The 17525-nt window shown below is 37.8% G+C and overlaps 1 protein-coding gene across 1 annotated transcript in view; it reads right to left on the bottom strand.

Moving 5' to 3' along the window:
• Positions 1 to 15694, bottom strand: part of LOC306863661 (connector enhancer of kinase suppressor of ras 2-like) — a gene marked incomplete at both ends in the record, with an annotated part of 95155 nt that extends 79461 nt beyond the window's left edge. The window contains one exon of the mRNA XM_079407170.1: positions 15631 to 15694. Coding sequence (XP_079263296.1) covers positions 15631 to 15694 — 64 coding nt within the window. The remainder of the gene's footprint in view (positions 1 to 15630) is intronic.
• Between the last annotated feature and the right edge of the window lie 1831 nt (positions 15695 to 17525).

The raw sequence follows: 17525 nt of genomic DNA on the forward strand, positions 1-17525 counted from the left end.
TATACAAGAAAATGTTTCTCTCTTTCTCCTCATACTCTTCTTCCTTATTACCTGAACATTAAATTGCTGTCTTCCACGGCATGTCACCTTATAAATGAAACGTAAACACTGACTTCAGTGGCCTCCATGTATGACTTGTCACTTTAGCATATTTTTGGTCTTTTGCTGTTCAGGACTGTGACAGTTCACACTCAAATCTGATACTGGCCACATTTAATAATGTGAGCAGCCAAAAAAAATGGATATAAGCATTAAATCAGAATTAAGTACTAATTCTTGCAGTGTGAATGTAGCCTTAGTTACGGTTACAAAAAGGTGTAACATCCCTGAAAAGAAACATGAACACAGATTGCAAAAGGATGGGATAAGAATACCCATGAATCAGCTGTGAACTCCTACACAGGCTTTTTGCCGTTCTGTCATGACACCACCTGCGATGAGGCTCTAAAAGTGTGTGTGTCCATCACTGAATCGTCCTTCCTCTGCCATCACTTAATCTCAAAGCCATAGGGGACATTCTGGAGATGAGAAATTCATCAGTTAAATAAACCCTGTCTCAAAATGAGCCGTCCAGCTCTGCAGAGCCGGGCCTCAAGTTGTCAAGTCAACTCAAGAGAGTTGAAGGGCTGGTTCTTGGACAAACAGTGAATGTTCATAAATACAGACTTCTACACTGTAAAAAATGCTGGGTTATTTTTTTTTTTAACCCAAATGCTGGGTTCAGCCTGTTGGGTCATTTTTAATATTTTTACCCAGGTGCTGGGTTATTTTGTTTTAAAACAAACGCTGGGTTCAGCTTGTCGGGTCATTTTATTGGGTTATTTTAATGCTGGGTTATTTTTTTCTACTTAACCGTTGGGCTGACCCTGTGAAATTTCTCAACAATGCAGCTGCTGAGAGCGCAGGCTTTTTAAGTCCAAAGGAGAGAGCGGTTCTCAGAGCCGTCACCGCCGTTTTGGTGCACTCTTTCGGGGATATAAAGGTGTGAACAGAGGTGGGTAGAGTACTCAAAAACTGTACTCAAGTAAAAGTAAAAGTACTTCTAGAAATATTTACTCAAGTAAAAGTAAAAGTAATAGTCTGAATAGTTACTTGAGTAAGAGTAAAAAAGTATCGGATAAAAAAACTACTCAAGTACTTAGTTACTAGTTACTTTGGATCATATAGGTACTGAATATAGTCTATTTTTATTTAGATATATAGATTACATTTATGTAATCTGTGTGCCGTTCAAAATATTTTTATTTTTGTTTTATTTTTTAATGTAATTTATTTCAGTGATGCAGATCAGAATTTTCATCAGCCTTTACGCCAGTCTTCAGAGTCACATAACCCTTCAGAAATCATTCCAATATGTTGATTTATTATCAATGCTGCTCTTTTTAGCTTTCTATTCATCAAAGAATCCTGAACAAAATGTCACAGGTTCCAAAAAATATTAAACAGAAAAACTGTTTCCAACACTGGTAATAAATCGATATATTATAATGATTTCTGAAGGATCATATGACTCCGAAAACTGGAGTAACAGCTGAGGAAAATTCTGATTTGCATCACTGAATTAAATTATATTTTAAAGTAAATTAATTATGTATTATCCTATAACCTCTGACACTGAAACCTTTGAAAACGCCTCACATGACTGCTCTGAACATAACGAAACAAATGCATATTGATGGATCTTCTGTTCTGCAAAATGTCAACAAATGTAGCCTATATTTTTGCAAGCGTAAATATTGTAAAAATATAAATATTAATTGTGTCTAGAACAGGCCGCGTGCCGCTGTGCAGAGCTACCGCGGGTTCTGCGGGTGTTCATTTCATACTCTGTGGCAGCTTATTTAATGTATAAATTATACATTGTATTTAATGTAAGGTACATGTATAACAAACTGGTAATGTCATAGTGGTATCGTGGCCTATACCTAAGGAACAGTAGACAGCACACGCAGTGTTCATCTAATAAAAGATCTTCATATAGCTCTAGCAAACAAGCCTTTGCAGATTTGCTTTCAACTGACTGTAGATCCAAAGCCACGTCTTCATCGCTCTTGATGTTCTTAAACTCTCTGTTATCTGAGAGAGAACCGCTTCAGAGAACTGAACGAATCATTCAAACTGATTTGCGAACCGATTCACTGGTTTGCCAACTGGTTTGATAAAGCCTTTAAACAGAATCGACTCAAAAGAATGAATCATTTGCGAATGGGCATCGTTCATTGCCCAGAGAAAAGTAGCGTTTGGAATAAACCGAAGCATTTTTAACTTGTATTGCATTAAGATACAGTAACGAGAGGAGAGTCGCCCACAGTAACGAAGTAAAAGTACCGTTTTTTCTCTAAAAATATACTCGAGTAAGAGTAAAAGTACCCATTTTAAAATATACTCTAAAAGTATTAGTTACCCAAAAAATGTACTCAAGTAAATGTAACGAAGTAAATGTAACTCGATGCTACCCACCTCTGGGTGTGAATACATTTTATTTAATTTATAAAGTCTTTAATGTGGTGTAAATTATATTATTTTGAGCAACGCAACATAAGGACGAGATGTCAGTCAGCTGTGTCAGCTGCGGTTTCGCGCTGGATTCTGGAAACACCTGTCATGAATCCTGTTCATGGACTTCATGGACTTCACCTGACTTCCAGAGGTCGCCCCTCCATCATATTGACTCTCACACTACACAAACTGTTACACTTACACTGGACTTCAGTTCCCACAATCCATTTAACTCTGATTACGCACACAGCTGCAGCCAATCACACTCTCTACATAAGTCATGGACTTCCTCTCTCTCACTGCTGAGTATTGTTTTGCGTATATCGCTCACCTAGCGATAGCTACTTTATGGAGCCAGTTCCCGGTCTAGTTCATAGTTCATAGTTCCTAGTTTAGTCTAGTCTTGCCTTGCCTTGCCTTACTTGTTTTCCTGTGTGAAGATCCTTGCCTATGTATTTCGGATTGCCCTATCGTCTTGCCGTTTGGACTCTGTTTGCCCCTGTCTGGACTATTGTTTGTGTTTACAGATTACCCCTTTTGTCAAGCCCTCTGGACTCTGTTCGCCATTCGAAGACCCACGCTTGTTCTAGGATTACTCTTTGTCTTGCCTGTGTTGTACCTGTTTGCCATTATCTGAACCTTGTCTGTTTCATGACCACGTCTCTTAATAAAAGCCTTGCAAATGGATCCACACGCCTCTTGTTCCTGTCACCCCATTACAACGCCTTTGCCTTGCATAACATAAATGGATTTTATTCGTTATAATACCGAGTGTAATTTAATTTGATGTTAAAATATGTTATTTAATTTAAGTACTGTTTGTTTTTGGGCAGGTTTTGGAGTCAATCACACCATCTCTCAGCTACGATTGAAATGCGAGGCCGCGGTCTAAAGTTTGCAGTTCCCCCGCGAACAGCAGCCCTTCACCGGCTCAGATTTCGGTGACAAACCGTCACGAGAATTTTCACTATTTTGGTAAAAAGCGATTACAGAGTACGGTTAAATACACTTAAATTAAAATAATACCTTTAATTTCTAAAATGCTTGTTAAACGAGTTTAAATGAATGTAATATTGTAAACTGTGCTGTCACCCAAATAAATTCAATTTGTCTTGTATTTTGTCCATGGCTGTTCTTGCTTAATAATAAATGTTCATCTTTTGATTATTGCTGTTGCCTATGTAGTAATTCTGTGTGTGATTTTTAATTTGGTTTCTTCTCTGTGGTTGTGAACAAAATATTACTGGTTCTTTATGTTCTTGAGGTTATATGGTCTTCAGAGTAACATTATTGAGGCTACATTATAGGCTCTTCAGATCAGCTTGTTCTACAGCACTTATCTGAGAGAAAAAGCGTGCATATGCTTTGACATGCGATGCACACAGGCAACCTGAGTTTGAATCATTTCCCAGTTCAGTTCAGAACAGTCCCAGTTCCCTATTGTTTCCTCCTATCTCTTCACCTTCCTTGCAATGAAAATGGAAGGATGAGTGTAGGTTTTAATGCATGGGAAATAATATACTTACGGTAACCATATAAGGACCCTCACAAAATTTAATAGCTCAGATGTTTCTTTTTCAGGAGACTTAATTGACTTAATTAAAGTTCTTTTTTTTTTGTGAACAATTATTTTTATTGAGAAAAAAACTCAAATAAAAATCCCCCTCCACCCACCCACCCACCAGGCAGACCCACACCATACATAAATTCAAAATAAATTATACATAAAAAAAAGAAACAAAAGATCTAACAATGTCAAAAGTGGCACTCCAGTTCTCCAAAGTTTTTGTATTTGCTCCATGAATACAAGCTGTAGATAGTTCCACAGAAACAATGTCCAGCAAAGATAAGCCACGTCTGGTCATTGAATGGGGAGGAACCCAGCGACTGACTAACATTTTCTTTGCAGCAGTGAGAGCAGCTAAAAGTAAGTTTCGCTGTTGCGGAGACAGAGCCAATTCAGAAAAATAATTTAAGAAGAAAAGATCTGGAGTCAAAACCACATCCTTTTCAAATAGGAATGATATGTCATCAGCAAGCTGAGTCCAGAAAAGAGAAAGTGCAGAGCATTCCCCAAATTTTTTTAATATGTAACGAGTACCCCCTGCGGACATAAATTACAATTGACACATGCATATAGAAGTGTTTTAAAGGGGACAGATAAAGTCTATGTAGTAATTTCTAATGGATCATCTGATGATTTTTTGAGGATGATGTGATTGTCTCCCAAATTTGGTCAGAAACTAAAGTTTGTAAGTCACCACTGATATCCTTTGACCAGATAGTTGTTAAGGATAATGGTTTATATGATTGTTTAAGGAGAAAAGAGTGAATAACTGAAGCAGAAATAACAGAATCATCAGTGGGGAGAATTACTTTCCGCAGGGGATGTACAGATAATTGTGCATCCCAGGGAACTCCATATGCACGAAGCGCTGATCTAATACGAAGATATATGAAAAAGGAGGTTCCTGGTAGATTAAAGGGAGCCTTAATATCTTGAAATGATTTCAGGCCTTTATCATCATAAATGTCACCAAAGGAATTTACTTTACATTTAACCCATTGTGGACAGTAAAATGGGTTTTTACCCGATAAAAAATTATTATTATGGAACAAAGGTGAATGACGATGCCTAGACTTAATTGAGTTCTTAATTAGGTTTCATTGAAGTATAAACTAGTAATGGGAAGATCATTTCAATTACTTGATCTTTCAATTTCTTTCAGCAAAGAAACCTTTATTCAAGTCATTTTGTCCAAGAGTTAAAATATTATATTTCCAACAACTAAATTCCTCAAACACATATGCTACTGTGAATTAGGATATATGAGCTCATACTGAGATCTCTGATCTTTGATTCCATAATCTTGGCAAATCTGAAGTCACAAATCAAAGTTGACACTCCTGAGATCTCCTCTGAAACTCTTTCTGAATTTAACAAGAAATGTTTGAGATCATGTTGAAAATTATAGAAAATCGTCTCAGGTTACGTATGTAACCCTGGTTCCCAGAAGGGAACGAGACGCTGCGTTGAAACACTAGGGGACCGACTTCAGCGTGACCGCGCTCTGAATCACATGTGTAATCTGTCCAATGGAAGGGCGAGACGTCACGGGCGGGTGACGTAATCGAACAGGAAGCATAAAAGCACGTCCGGTGGAACCGGCGTTTGCTTCTAGGAATGAAGCAAGCGCTCGCAGGGATGCCAGGAGTTTGGCCTCGAGACGCAGCGCCTCGTTACCTTCAGGGAACCAGGGTTACATACGTAACCTGAGACGTTCCCTTCCAGGAACTCGAGCTGCGTTGAAACGCTAGGGGAACGAGATGCCCACACCTCCAGACTTCCAAGACCCTGCCCTGTGTGTGTCCCTCGGGAGCACAACGAGGGCAAGAGAAAAAAGGCCACAAGTGGCTGAAGTGAGCGGGCCTGTGTCCCAAGGCCAACTTCTGAGAAGTGAGTCTTGACCCCCGAGAAGGGGAGAGTAGAGGACTCGAGGCTATGTAACAGCATCCTGATCCACCGCATAGCAGAAGCTCTCTGGTCGGAGGCCTCAGCCTCTGGAGGAAACATGTAATGAGGGGGTGCCTACCCACTGAGAGGCCACCGAGAAGGGCATGGTAGGCCGATAAAGCCCGAGAAATCAGGTCCGCGAACCATACTCGGCCCGGCCAGAATGGTGCTACCAGTAGTAGACTGACCTCGTACCAGCACACTCTCGCCAGAACTACCTGGTAACTCCCCAAGAAAATGGTAAGACTTAAGTTCTTATCCTTCGTTTTTAATCTAGCCTTCTATTTCATTGGTTAAATATGACGCTACTTTTGGAGAGAGAATGAGAATAACATTTGGAAAAAGAATGTGAGTAACTTTTTGGAACTGTAGTTAACGAGCCTTCAGTGAGCTCTAGTTTAAGCTAACGTTGCATTTAAGCACGGGTACCAAAACCTCGTAACGAGCCAAGCGGCTAAATTATTATTGTAGCCTGCATTGAATAGACCTTGACAATAATGCAGCCTGTTCATTATCATGATAAAATACAGTCAGTCAAACATATGGGAAAAAAACACACTGCTCAGTTTAAATATGTAGTCAAATCTGTGCAGTTAAGCGTTATCACTGTAACCATGATGTTATGCAAAACATGTTATGCAAAACATCCAATACGTGGATATTGGAACGCGAGTGAAGTACATAATAAATAATATTTTGGCATTCAAATACATTGCGAATACGGAAACATTTGATTTTGTGTCGAATGAGAGACCCAACGTTGGTTTCAGTTTCGTTTTAGCCTAAATTAATTTGTTTTGACTTGTCGTTTATAGCTAGCTTCTTATATTTTTAATTCTTGTTCTTTTCTAAATACTGTTAATTGAAAGAATTTGTTGTGGAGTGAGGATAACTAAAATAGCCTAGCTATGTTTACAGTGTTTATTATAATGTTTGTAAACATTTCGAGTTGGCATTAGGCCTATTTCTGAATGAAATAATAAAATGCGACTTATACACGACTTTTCTCTCTCTCTCTCTCTCTCTCTCTCTCTCTCTCTCTCTCTCTCTCTCTCTCTCTCTCGCTCTCTCTAAAAAAATAAAATTTTTATACGCATAGCATATTTTAACCATGCAACAAACCTTTTTAAATATTTTGATAAATTACTGAAAAAAATGACTTTTTAAACCGTTTAACTGATTGTATTAATTGGTCAAAATTCTTAGGGTCGGGTAACGGTTAACCGGTTAAAATGAACATTCCTGTGAAAGCAGTGACGAGTTTCCAAAGAACTGCGACACACTGTCACGTGGATTATGGAGCTCTCAACTCCCCGCTGTCAGAATGTTTGAATGGGAATAAGTAGAGAGCATTTGTCATTCACATAAGCATACAGCATTAGTGAATATTACAAAAGACAAGCAAATATGGAATTTAATCCAATAAAAAAAAATCAGACTCAGAACAAGTGTTCAAATGAAGTTCAGGTGTTGTATATAGTTTTGTTCACTTCAGACCAAAAAAATAAGAAATGCTACTGGGTGCTACTGTGTAACACTACTCGTTTATTTTATTTATTATATTATTTATTTTATTTATGTAAGTTTTTGTGCACAAAAGAAAAAAAAATTCCTAGATTTTTGATTACCTGTTGTGTATTTATTATTTAATGTATACATTATTTTTTATTTAAATTATGCAAGTGCACTGATTGGAGAGGCTTGTTTTGTTTAATAAATGTTTAATTTAAGCAATTTTATGTATCACTTTACTTCTTATTGCTTGACTTAGATTTTATGAGATGAAGGGGAAAAAAAGAAAGAAAAAAATTTATTATTTACTATATTATTAAGATAGTTATAACATCTTTGTTAAATTGAAATCAAAATATATGGGAATGGAGAAATTATCCTGACTAAAACTACAATTATTTCTCATTCCATAAATATTCTTCATCTTTAACACCAACTTTAACATCAATGAAGAAATTAGTTGTAAATTAACACATTTAACAAATTTGACACATTTAACAATTCCTCGCAATGAAAGAAGTAAATCTGTACAAGGAGAGCAAATGTTGAAAGTATTATTTTGTGTTTTTGCACAAAATTAATAAAAGAGGAGATTTATCAATGTTTAATGTTATGTTGTATTAGGATTTATAGGGCTTACTTGCCATGGTACCAAATGTAGACCTTTAATTTTTTTTTTTACTTTAATTTATTCAATTCATAAGGTATACTTCATTGAATTCACAGCTTTCTTTCAACTCAATCATTTTAGCTGTTTTACAAAAAATAGTACATCATAATTGAAGTTTTTATAGTGCACGTAAAAAAATGCTGGGGTTTTTTTCTCAGAAGAAAATCTATGACGGTGTAAGTCTCCATTTTGCACTCAGGATATATTAAAATTGCATTTGCCACTTCTCTTTCCTACGAGTATGATAACAAATCTGACTCGGAGCATCACAGACTCAACAACATTACAGAGAAACTCTGTAGTCCCTCTTTCTAATGGATCTAGAGCTGCAACACCTACTCATGAATCCCATTTTCACATCATCCGCCTAAAAGCCTGTTTCTGATCTCTCTCAGGTACTGACTCTTGAGTAACGATCTGAATCCAGAGCATCAGCAGACGAGCCCAGGTGTTCCCCACCCAGTATGTCTCCTAACAGATGCTCTCCTCCCTGCAGACATGAAACAATTGTTCAGGAGGATAGCGAGCGTCACCGTTTTCCTCCCTGTAAAACTCTGCAGCTCTGGCCTGTTTTTGCGAGTGGCCTCTGAAGAGCTGTTGTGGTTTCATTCCTTAGATGATCTTCAGATCACCGTCCAGGACAAATGTGAGCTCTGACAGACGGGAAACAGCGCAGCGTGTACAGTCTCTTACAGAGTACATACTGTATTGGAGTGTTTTGCTGAATATTTCTGTCTATACGGTGGTTCTTCAGTTCTATAAAGTGATTCAGAGATGACTCACACCCTTTACACCCACTGACAGCACACAAACACACTTTTACACTTTTTCACAGGAGGGAAGAGTCGCCCCGAGCCAAGCCACACACCCACACACCCGCCCCTCGAAGCTGCAGCCCAGGACGCAATGCTACAGCTCTGCGTGTGTGTGTGTGTATTATTATTCAAAGGTCTTTAACCTCACTTTCTTCCTCTCGCTCTCAACCATTTCTGTATTTCTGTCACACACACACGCAGTCAATCCTCCCCAGCTCAGGCACATGTCATATGAAATACAATATTCATGTGTTCCCTTAAGACACACCCTGAAGACAGGCCAGGAATCCCCAAAATGCCTTAGTTGGAGAGCCTGATACATGTGTGTATGTGTATGTGTGTGTGTGTGTGTGTGTGAATACATATGCTCTGATGACCTCAATAAGTGTGTGCTATACATTTTCCACTCAATTTTAACCTCATAAACCATCAAAGAAAGCACAAAACCATTCTGAGCTGAACGCCACAAAACGACAGCGTCTCATTTCAGGCAAGCATCCTAAAAAGCAGCTAATGTACCTTCCTACATGACAATCAATTATGACGGTGTGGAGCGGAGAGAGAGAGAGAGACGTGTCGTTACATGGTCTTTCATCTTTCTGTCAAGATATTTCAGCTGAAGCTGCGATTCTTCTTTTGCTCCATTGGTAAAAAAGAAAAAGTTTAAGCGAAGAATGCTGGGAAGGAAAATGAGTTCAGGTTTTTTGTTCAAAGCGAATGAGCTGAAACTATTGAAGCATTTTGAATTATATATAATTGTTAGATCTATGTGCATGTAGCAGCTAAAGGGGAAGAAAACAAAAAAGCTGTCTCTCTAATATCTCAATTGTTTCCCATAGGCAGGCATGATATACTGCTGTATTCAGCTTCTCCATCCATAATTTTGCTACATAGTATATTCTATATATTCTATATTGTCATTTGTTTAACTTTTTTATTTAATACATTTTTTTATTCATTATTATTTATATTCAAGTTTTATTTTCCAACAGAATTAGAGGGAAAAAAACCTGAAACAAAGCTGTTATTTGTTTATTTTAAATACTGTTACAGAAATATCCAAGTTTTGTTTTCCCAAAGGAATTTTAAAAAGAATTTGAGGAATTCTAAAACATCTAAAAACAAAGTTGACATTTAAACGATCATAATATCCAGATTCTCAGACATTTTTTTATCCATATTTTTGTTACATTGTTTTATAGTCTTACTGTATTTCGACACTTGCTTCATTTAATTGTCTTTTTATAAAATAATAAATTATTATTTTTTTTAATATATAATAATAATACATCATTTTATTATTATTATTATTCAATAATACATTACAAAAATATTTGTTTTATTTCTCCAAAGAAAAATCTCAGACAAAGTTTATATTTAAATGAGCACAACAGAGTCTAATGAACTATAAAGGAGCTCTGACTCAGTCATTTTATCTATTCATCACTGCATCTGTGTGATGAACAATGCTCAGTCGAATTGATGTTGATACCAAAATATCTCTGTAGGTACTGATTCAGGATTTGAATGGTCCGTCATCAGATTTATAGGCTCTAGTGCACAGCTCCCAGCATCGGTCGTTTATAGTGAACAGCCCCTCGATGACTCTATCTGAAGCACTGCTGCCTCCCAGTAAAACCACAAGCCACAAAAGCACAGCAAGACGAGGACCACAGTCTAACTGGGAAACCACAGAGGCTGGTTCTAGTTCAGCCAAAGAGCGCCACCCTAATCTTTACAGAGATGGAGGCATTGGCATCAGAGGCTGAGATGTTTACTTCTCTGTTCTCTGGAATGTGTTGGCCAACATTGCAGATAGAAGGCGCTTTCCACAAATAGGGCCTGAAACATATTTAAAAAAAGAGCCTGAAAAAGTTTTTCGAACAATAATTTAGATAACAGGATTTAGTGGTTGAGCTTGATGAATGCAGTCAACACCAATGTTTTGCTCATAGCTTCATGTTAGGTTCATTTTATGTTACATAACATTTCTAATATTTAAACATGGGATTTGTGTCTCTGATGCTTTTACTAAATAAGCATATTGTATTCATGGATAGTGACGCACACTGGTAGCCGCAGGAGATGATTATACATAGCACTTATGGGAAAGAACAAGAAAAGGAGAAACAAAGTAGGAACTGGAGATAGAGAGATGGAGAGAGCAGACTTGCTATCAGAGTTTGTGAGGCTGCAGTGATGTGACAGAACTTGATTAGATCTAAAGCCCCGCGGTCAGAAAGCTAATCAAGAGGAAGGAGCAGTCATACACACCCACAGACACTCTAAAGTGTGTTTCCAGATGTTGCATTCCGAACACTGTAAAAAAAATAGGTGTTCGATCCTTAAAAAGTGAGGACATGAAGGCCACAACTGGCTTAATTATTTCCAAGGAAATGCCTTGAATGAACTTAAAAGGTCATGTTTCAATAAACTAAAATCATTATAAAAATTACAAATTTAGGTTAAGTAATTCTAAGAAGTTGTTCTATGCAAATTGCGATATGTCATAATAAGTGCTTCAAGATTTCAATGAGAGCAAAACATCATGAACAGTGGAACATGAGACTTAAACATTCAATACATGAAACAACTGAATTTTAGCAAAATATTAAAATATTTATACAGTTAAAATAATTAATCAAAATTAAAAAAATAAAATAATACATTATCCACATTTGTTATGTAGCTTAAGAGCTTTTAAGTTTTTTAATAGTTTTGAATATTTAAATAAATATTTCTTAAGTTCTCCTCTTTCTGACATCTTTCTAGTTAAAAGAGCATCGGTGTGATGAATAATTCTCAAATTTACAAATGTATTATAATTATGTATCATATTATTTATATTATCATTTGCAATTGTTTTTAATTAAATTAGAGGTGATTTTGATCATGTAAGCATCAGCAATGTAAGTTTTAGGTTTACAATATTGCTGTTTAAATCACAAACACATTATTTGAGATCTTTTTGACCAAACTGTGCAGCTTTTGCGAACAGTCACACACCGAAGCAAACGCATTGTCATTTATTGGTTGCGAGTCGACATCTGCTGATAGTTACCTTTTAACAAAGACACTGAGGCCATGCTATTTCAGAACAGAGCAAATGAATGAATGAATGAATGAATGAATGAATGATGCATTTATATAGCGCTTTATTGTGTATTGCTGTACACCCAAAGCGCTTTACAATCATGTTGGGGGGTCTCTCCTCAACCACCACCAGTGTGCAGCATCCACTTGGATGATGCGACGGCAGCCACATTACAACGGTGCCAGTGCGCTCACCCCACACCAGCTACAGGTGGAGAGGAGAGAGAGTCATAGAGCCAATCAAGTGGATGGGGATTATTAGGAGGCCATGACAGACAAAGGCCAGTAGAGGGAATTTGGCCAGGACACCGGGGTTACACCCCTACTCTTTATGAGAAGTGCCATGGGATTTTTAATGACCACAGAGAGTCAGGACCTCGGTTTAACGTCTCATCCGAAAGATGAGACAAAATCATTCTGTTAAATCTTGTAAGTCTCCAGGGTACAGGCTGATGTACAATTAACTGTCCTGCTGTATCCTCAGCCTCATCTTTCAAGTAATATATTCGTTAAAAAGCATTACAAATGCAAGTCTTAGGAATCCTCCATTTAACAATAATCAGCACTACGTCTCACTTGCTTGCATCTTCATCTTCACGCTCTTTCTCTGTCTCTGTTCTTTCAGCTCCACACCTCTTATTAAATGCATATTAATCACAGTCTGATCTCAATGACCCAGACAGCTTCCACATCTCAGGCTAATCAAAAACAACGCAAGATTTTAAGATAATGAAATACAACGCAACTCTTCTGGCCAAGATTTGTGAAGCCATATTGTTCGACTAAGATCCATACTACACTCAATAAAAGTGCTTCACGATGCCATAGAAGAACCTTTTTGTCTTAATGGTTGCATAAAGAACCTTTGACATCTGAAGAACCTTTCTGTTTCACAAAATGTTCTTTGTGGCGAAAGACGGTTCTTCAGATTATAAAAGGTAAGAAAGAGATGGTTCTTTAAAGAACCTTTGACTGAATGGTTCTTTGTGGAACCAAAAATGGTTCTTCCATGGCATCTCTGTGCAGAACCTTTTAAACAATTCTTTAAGAGTGCATATGTCCGAAATGTAAATTGTATTTAAATTTAAATTATGTCATCATTTACTCACCATTTACTTACTTGTCGTTCGTTTATACTTATAATTTATATGATATATAAATATAAATATTTTATATATTAATATAACATTTATCTTTAAATATATATATATATATATGCATAAAAATTGTACAAAGTACACACACATCTAAACACAAACTTTTATTTTGGATGCGATTAATCGCAATTAATCGTTTGACACCCCTTAGTCTGATTTTTGTTTTCAAGTGCTGTAAACATTTTTGGCTCTGCAACATGGACAAAATCGGTCTCGTGTCCACATGATCACTTTAAAGTGTCGTCGAGGACAGACAAAGCTGTTTGAGACGTCCCTCCCACCGTTCAGCGATCTCTTCCAAATGCTGTGCTGATTCTGAAATAAGTGAGTTTGTTCCACTCCAGGCAGCACCACACCATTCCAGCATTAGTGAGACTTTAATAATGGCATTTAGATAAGGCCATAGAGGGGGTGTGCTGAGTGTAATGTGTAGGCATGGGGGTGTGCGCAGCATGTACAGGCATCGATCAAAACACTCACTGACTCTCTGACTCACAATCTGGAAAATAGATTTGCTATAAGTCACTGTTTGACCTAAAGCTCATGTACATATGTACCCCTCCAACACACACACACATAAGCCTCCACTTCAATTCAGCCTGAACCAGACTGATTCAACTACATCTTATCTCTCTGTAAGCTGCATTAGCTGCGCTATTAAATTAATCTGCTCTTCACAAAAAGGTAAAATACCACAGCTCTATCTTTTGCAGGTTATGTGCTTGTAATTGGGACAGTAAACGAGGGTCAGTATCAAGCCGCTAATGGGTCTAGGTAGATATTACAGCTAATAAGTACAAGTCTGAATAGATGAATGATGAGACAAATTGATAGAGAGAGCAACAATGAATGTAATTACAGTCCCTTAATGTGGTACACACAACAATTCGAGTCCAAAATAAGGGCAAATATCCCTTCTTTACAAGTCCTGCTCTGATGGTTAGTCTCTCAGCTGTTCCTCACAGATGCTCACATTGACGCACAAATGACAAGACACAAACACTGCATAATTCTAGTACACATGCACATGCAAAAGTCCATGATTAAAGCTTTGAGCACATATTCAGGATTGGGGGACCAAATGTATTTATTTGAGAATCAAACTCTGTGTCAGTAATATTAATATAGGGGGCTGTTATTCCCCAAAGTCTATAGTAGGCCTAGTTCATCCGAGGTTTCCAGTGAACCAGTGCAAAAAAAAAAAAAAAAAAACTAATAAAATAGCACAATATGCTGCTTGCATAACCTTCATTATTTGCAAATGCAGAAAACCTAATGCAATTCTCGCATATTTCTACTTCGTCATTACATATTCGCTCGAAGACATGATATGAAGAACAATTTTATGTCTGTTATCTGATAACAAGCCTTATATCACAGATCTGTGAATCATTATCCCACTGGGACGCGCTCGAATCCTGTCATACAACCTCGATAACTCACTGCTCGATTTGTTATTGTGATGACGAATCTGGACACGCCGCCCACGCCCACGAGAGCAGAGAAGGTGCGTAATTGCCCCCTCCGCCTCCGCGCATCAAAGATTCTGCTTCTCTTCTTCAGATATACATGAGGAAGCTCCTTCACATCACATTTAAGGACCCCCATAAAATCATCTAATAACGATAAAGGTGGTTTTTGATGTTCTGTGACCAGCACTCCCATTACTGCTAGTGTAGAGCGATTCGGAGTGAAAGCTCTTTTATGGCACATAATAAGTATAATAAGTCGCTAAATATCTTTTGTTTGCTGAATTATGCGAGCTGATATGTATTGATCTATAGCTTTCAGTGCGGTTGACTTTTTAAAGGAATTTAAGTCAGTAATTTTCTGTCGACGTTTCTAACTAGTGTCCCTAGCTAACCGTCAACTACCTTAAAGACATTTGAAACAAAAAGCGTATGCATTTGTGGAAATCTATGATAAAGAGAGAAATACTTAAATTAATCGTGTTTTGTCGCACCATCCCATAACTGAAAGCGCTCGAGCAGCGAACTGTTGCTATGGTTACCTCCTCAGGGCTATAGTGCTTTCCGAGTAACTTGGAAAATAACTTTTGTGGACACTGAACGCTGTCTGAAAATGCTAATTGAAACACAAACTTATAAATAGTTACAAGAAAAGGAATACTGACTTTTAAGGCTTTTTGACAAGTCGTTGCATTAAGGGTCAGACTCCACCACATAGCCTGCCCTACAATAATTCACACCCTTATTGCCATGATTATTAAATCAGACACCTGTACACTTCACTACTTGGGAAAAGACATCAATAATGCCCAACTAGAACAAAAATTATATTTTTTCTTGACTACTGCGCCATTCGATTCGAACGACTTTGCGGGTTTAGGGAGCAAAACGCATTACGTACCTTTCATCCAGTCCACAACTTGACTGGAGCTCCATTTACTGACTGGTTCCATGACGAGAGCCATCGCGAAACTTTCTGTGGTTGTCCCCTCAGCACGACTATGAGGGGCAGAAGATGTGGTTTAACGCAGCTCTTGGGAGCTCAGATCGGTGGTCTCACGTTAAGCGCCTAGATTTGGCCCCCGGTTACGCGATTTCATCCCATCCAGAATTGCGCATCCCAAAGCGTCACACCGAACGACATCAAACATATTCCTAACCCTCTGCTCCTGCAAACTCAAGGGTTTCTTATTATTATAACACCCATATCTAAGAGCCCAAACCCGGTCCCCGTTTCAGTTCAGATCCTGGCATAATGTGCCATGCTCAGCCGGGTCCCCAACAGTCGCGTCTTCATGCCATGCACCAACTGCAGTCTCTCCTGTTTCTCCCTTCCCCTCCCTTCGTTTTCTTCTCCTCTTTAGGAGTCTGTACCTTTCAGAGGTGGACTAGTGGGTATATAGAGTAAGACAGAGAGAAATGAGCGGTGTACCCACGGGGACTCGAGTGAACGTCGCTTCCAAAAGCGGCGGCGAGCGTTGATTCAATTGGGCGCGCGCTCCTCCTGTGGGTGGTGCGGCAAAGTGAATTTGACTCGCGCGCTCGATTTATTTCCCACGAGGATAAAAGGCTTTCGGCCGTGTTCATTTTAATGAGGGCACGCTGGTTCGCCCTGCTTCAGAAACTCTGTAAAAGCAGTGAACGCAAAGTATTTGTCTGGAATATGTAATGATGCACACAGAGGGGCTATATTTGCATGAGACTTGGCCACTTGGGACTATGTGTGGTTAATGTTATGGTCTAGACCAAAATTATGGAGGACTATGGTAGCATAGACCATAAGAGTGACAGGAATAACTCAAAGATTCATAAATGAGAGGTCAATCGGTGCAAGTTGCCAGACATTTTACTCTAGTGAATATTTCTCAGGGTAGGTTTATTTTTGAAAGTAAATTTCTGAAAGTCAAGAACATACCCTGAAGTCTTAAAAAGCTATTAAACATTTACATTTTTGTGAATACATTAAATATATGCAGTTAATTTAAAAGTTTGGTGAAAATAGATTGGTAAATTGTCTCGTCTAGAACCTTTCAAAACACTGTGGAACACAAAACAAGCTTTCATGAAACAGCAAAAAACATTATTCTAACTATTGTTTTAGGCTGAAATGTTGGCCCTGGCCCTAAAATTGAAAGAAAAATACCCTTGAATTTCAAAAGAAACTAGGTTTTTGAAACTAAAATTTAAAACTACTATTTACAACATATGTAACTCATAAACAGAGCCATTTGGCTGAAGGCATTTTAATTTAACATTACGGGAATACACTGAAAAAAAAAATCTGAAAATTAAACTCCAAATCATATTCCTAATGTTAAAGTAAACAGCTACAGTATCTATTATTCACAGAAAGAGCCCCAAAAGAAATATATGTTTTTAGCATAACAAGTAGATACAAAAACTTTGTTTAATGTGATTTATTATTGTTGACAGCCGTGTGTAAAGTAGAAAAAGCTTTCTTTGTCTCAGGAATTCTGTCTTAGACATCTTTAACTGATACACTGAAACACAGATAAAAGAAATTAAATACTTTGTCATAAACATTTCTGTTTAAAAAAAAGGCATTTTTGAGGTTTTTGTCATATGATGGCTTTTTGAGTGTTTTCTATATAAATCGAAGTGGTCTAGCAAATTCATCCAACATTGACAGTTTCGCCAGTTCACCATCATCCCTGGCCTTCATCCTGGCTGCCTATTGATTTTGTTCCAACTCATCCTTACTTCAGAACCAGAGCAGATGGAGCTATGAGGCTGGAGTCAGGCCCAGATCAGGCCCCAGTATGTCAGCATGAATCA

Source organism: Barbus barbus (genome assembly GCF_936440315.1).
Source record: "Barbus barbus genome assembly, chromosome: 44".
NCBI classification, from domain to species: domain Eukaryota; kingdom Metazoa; phylum Chordata; class Actinopteri; order Cypriniformes; family Cyprinidae; genus Barbus; species Barbus barbus.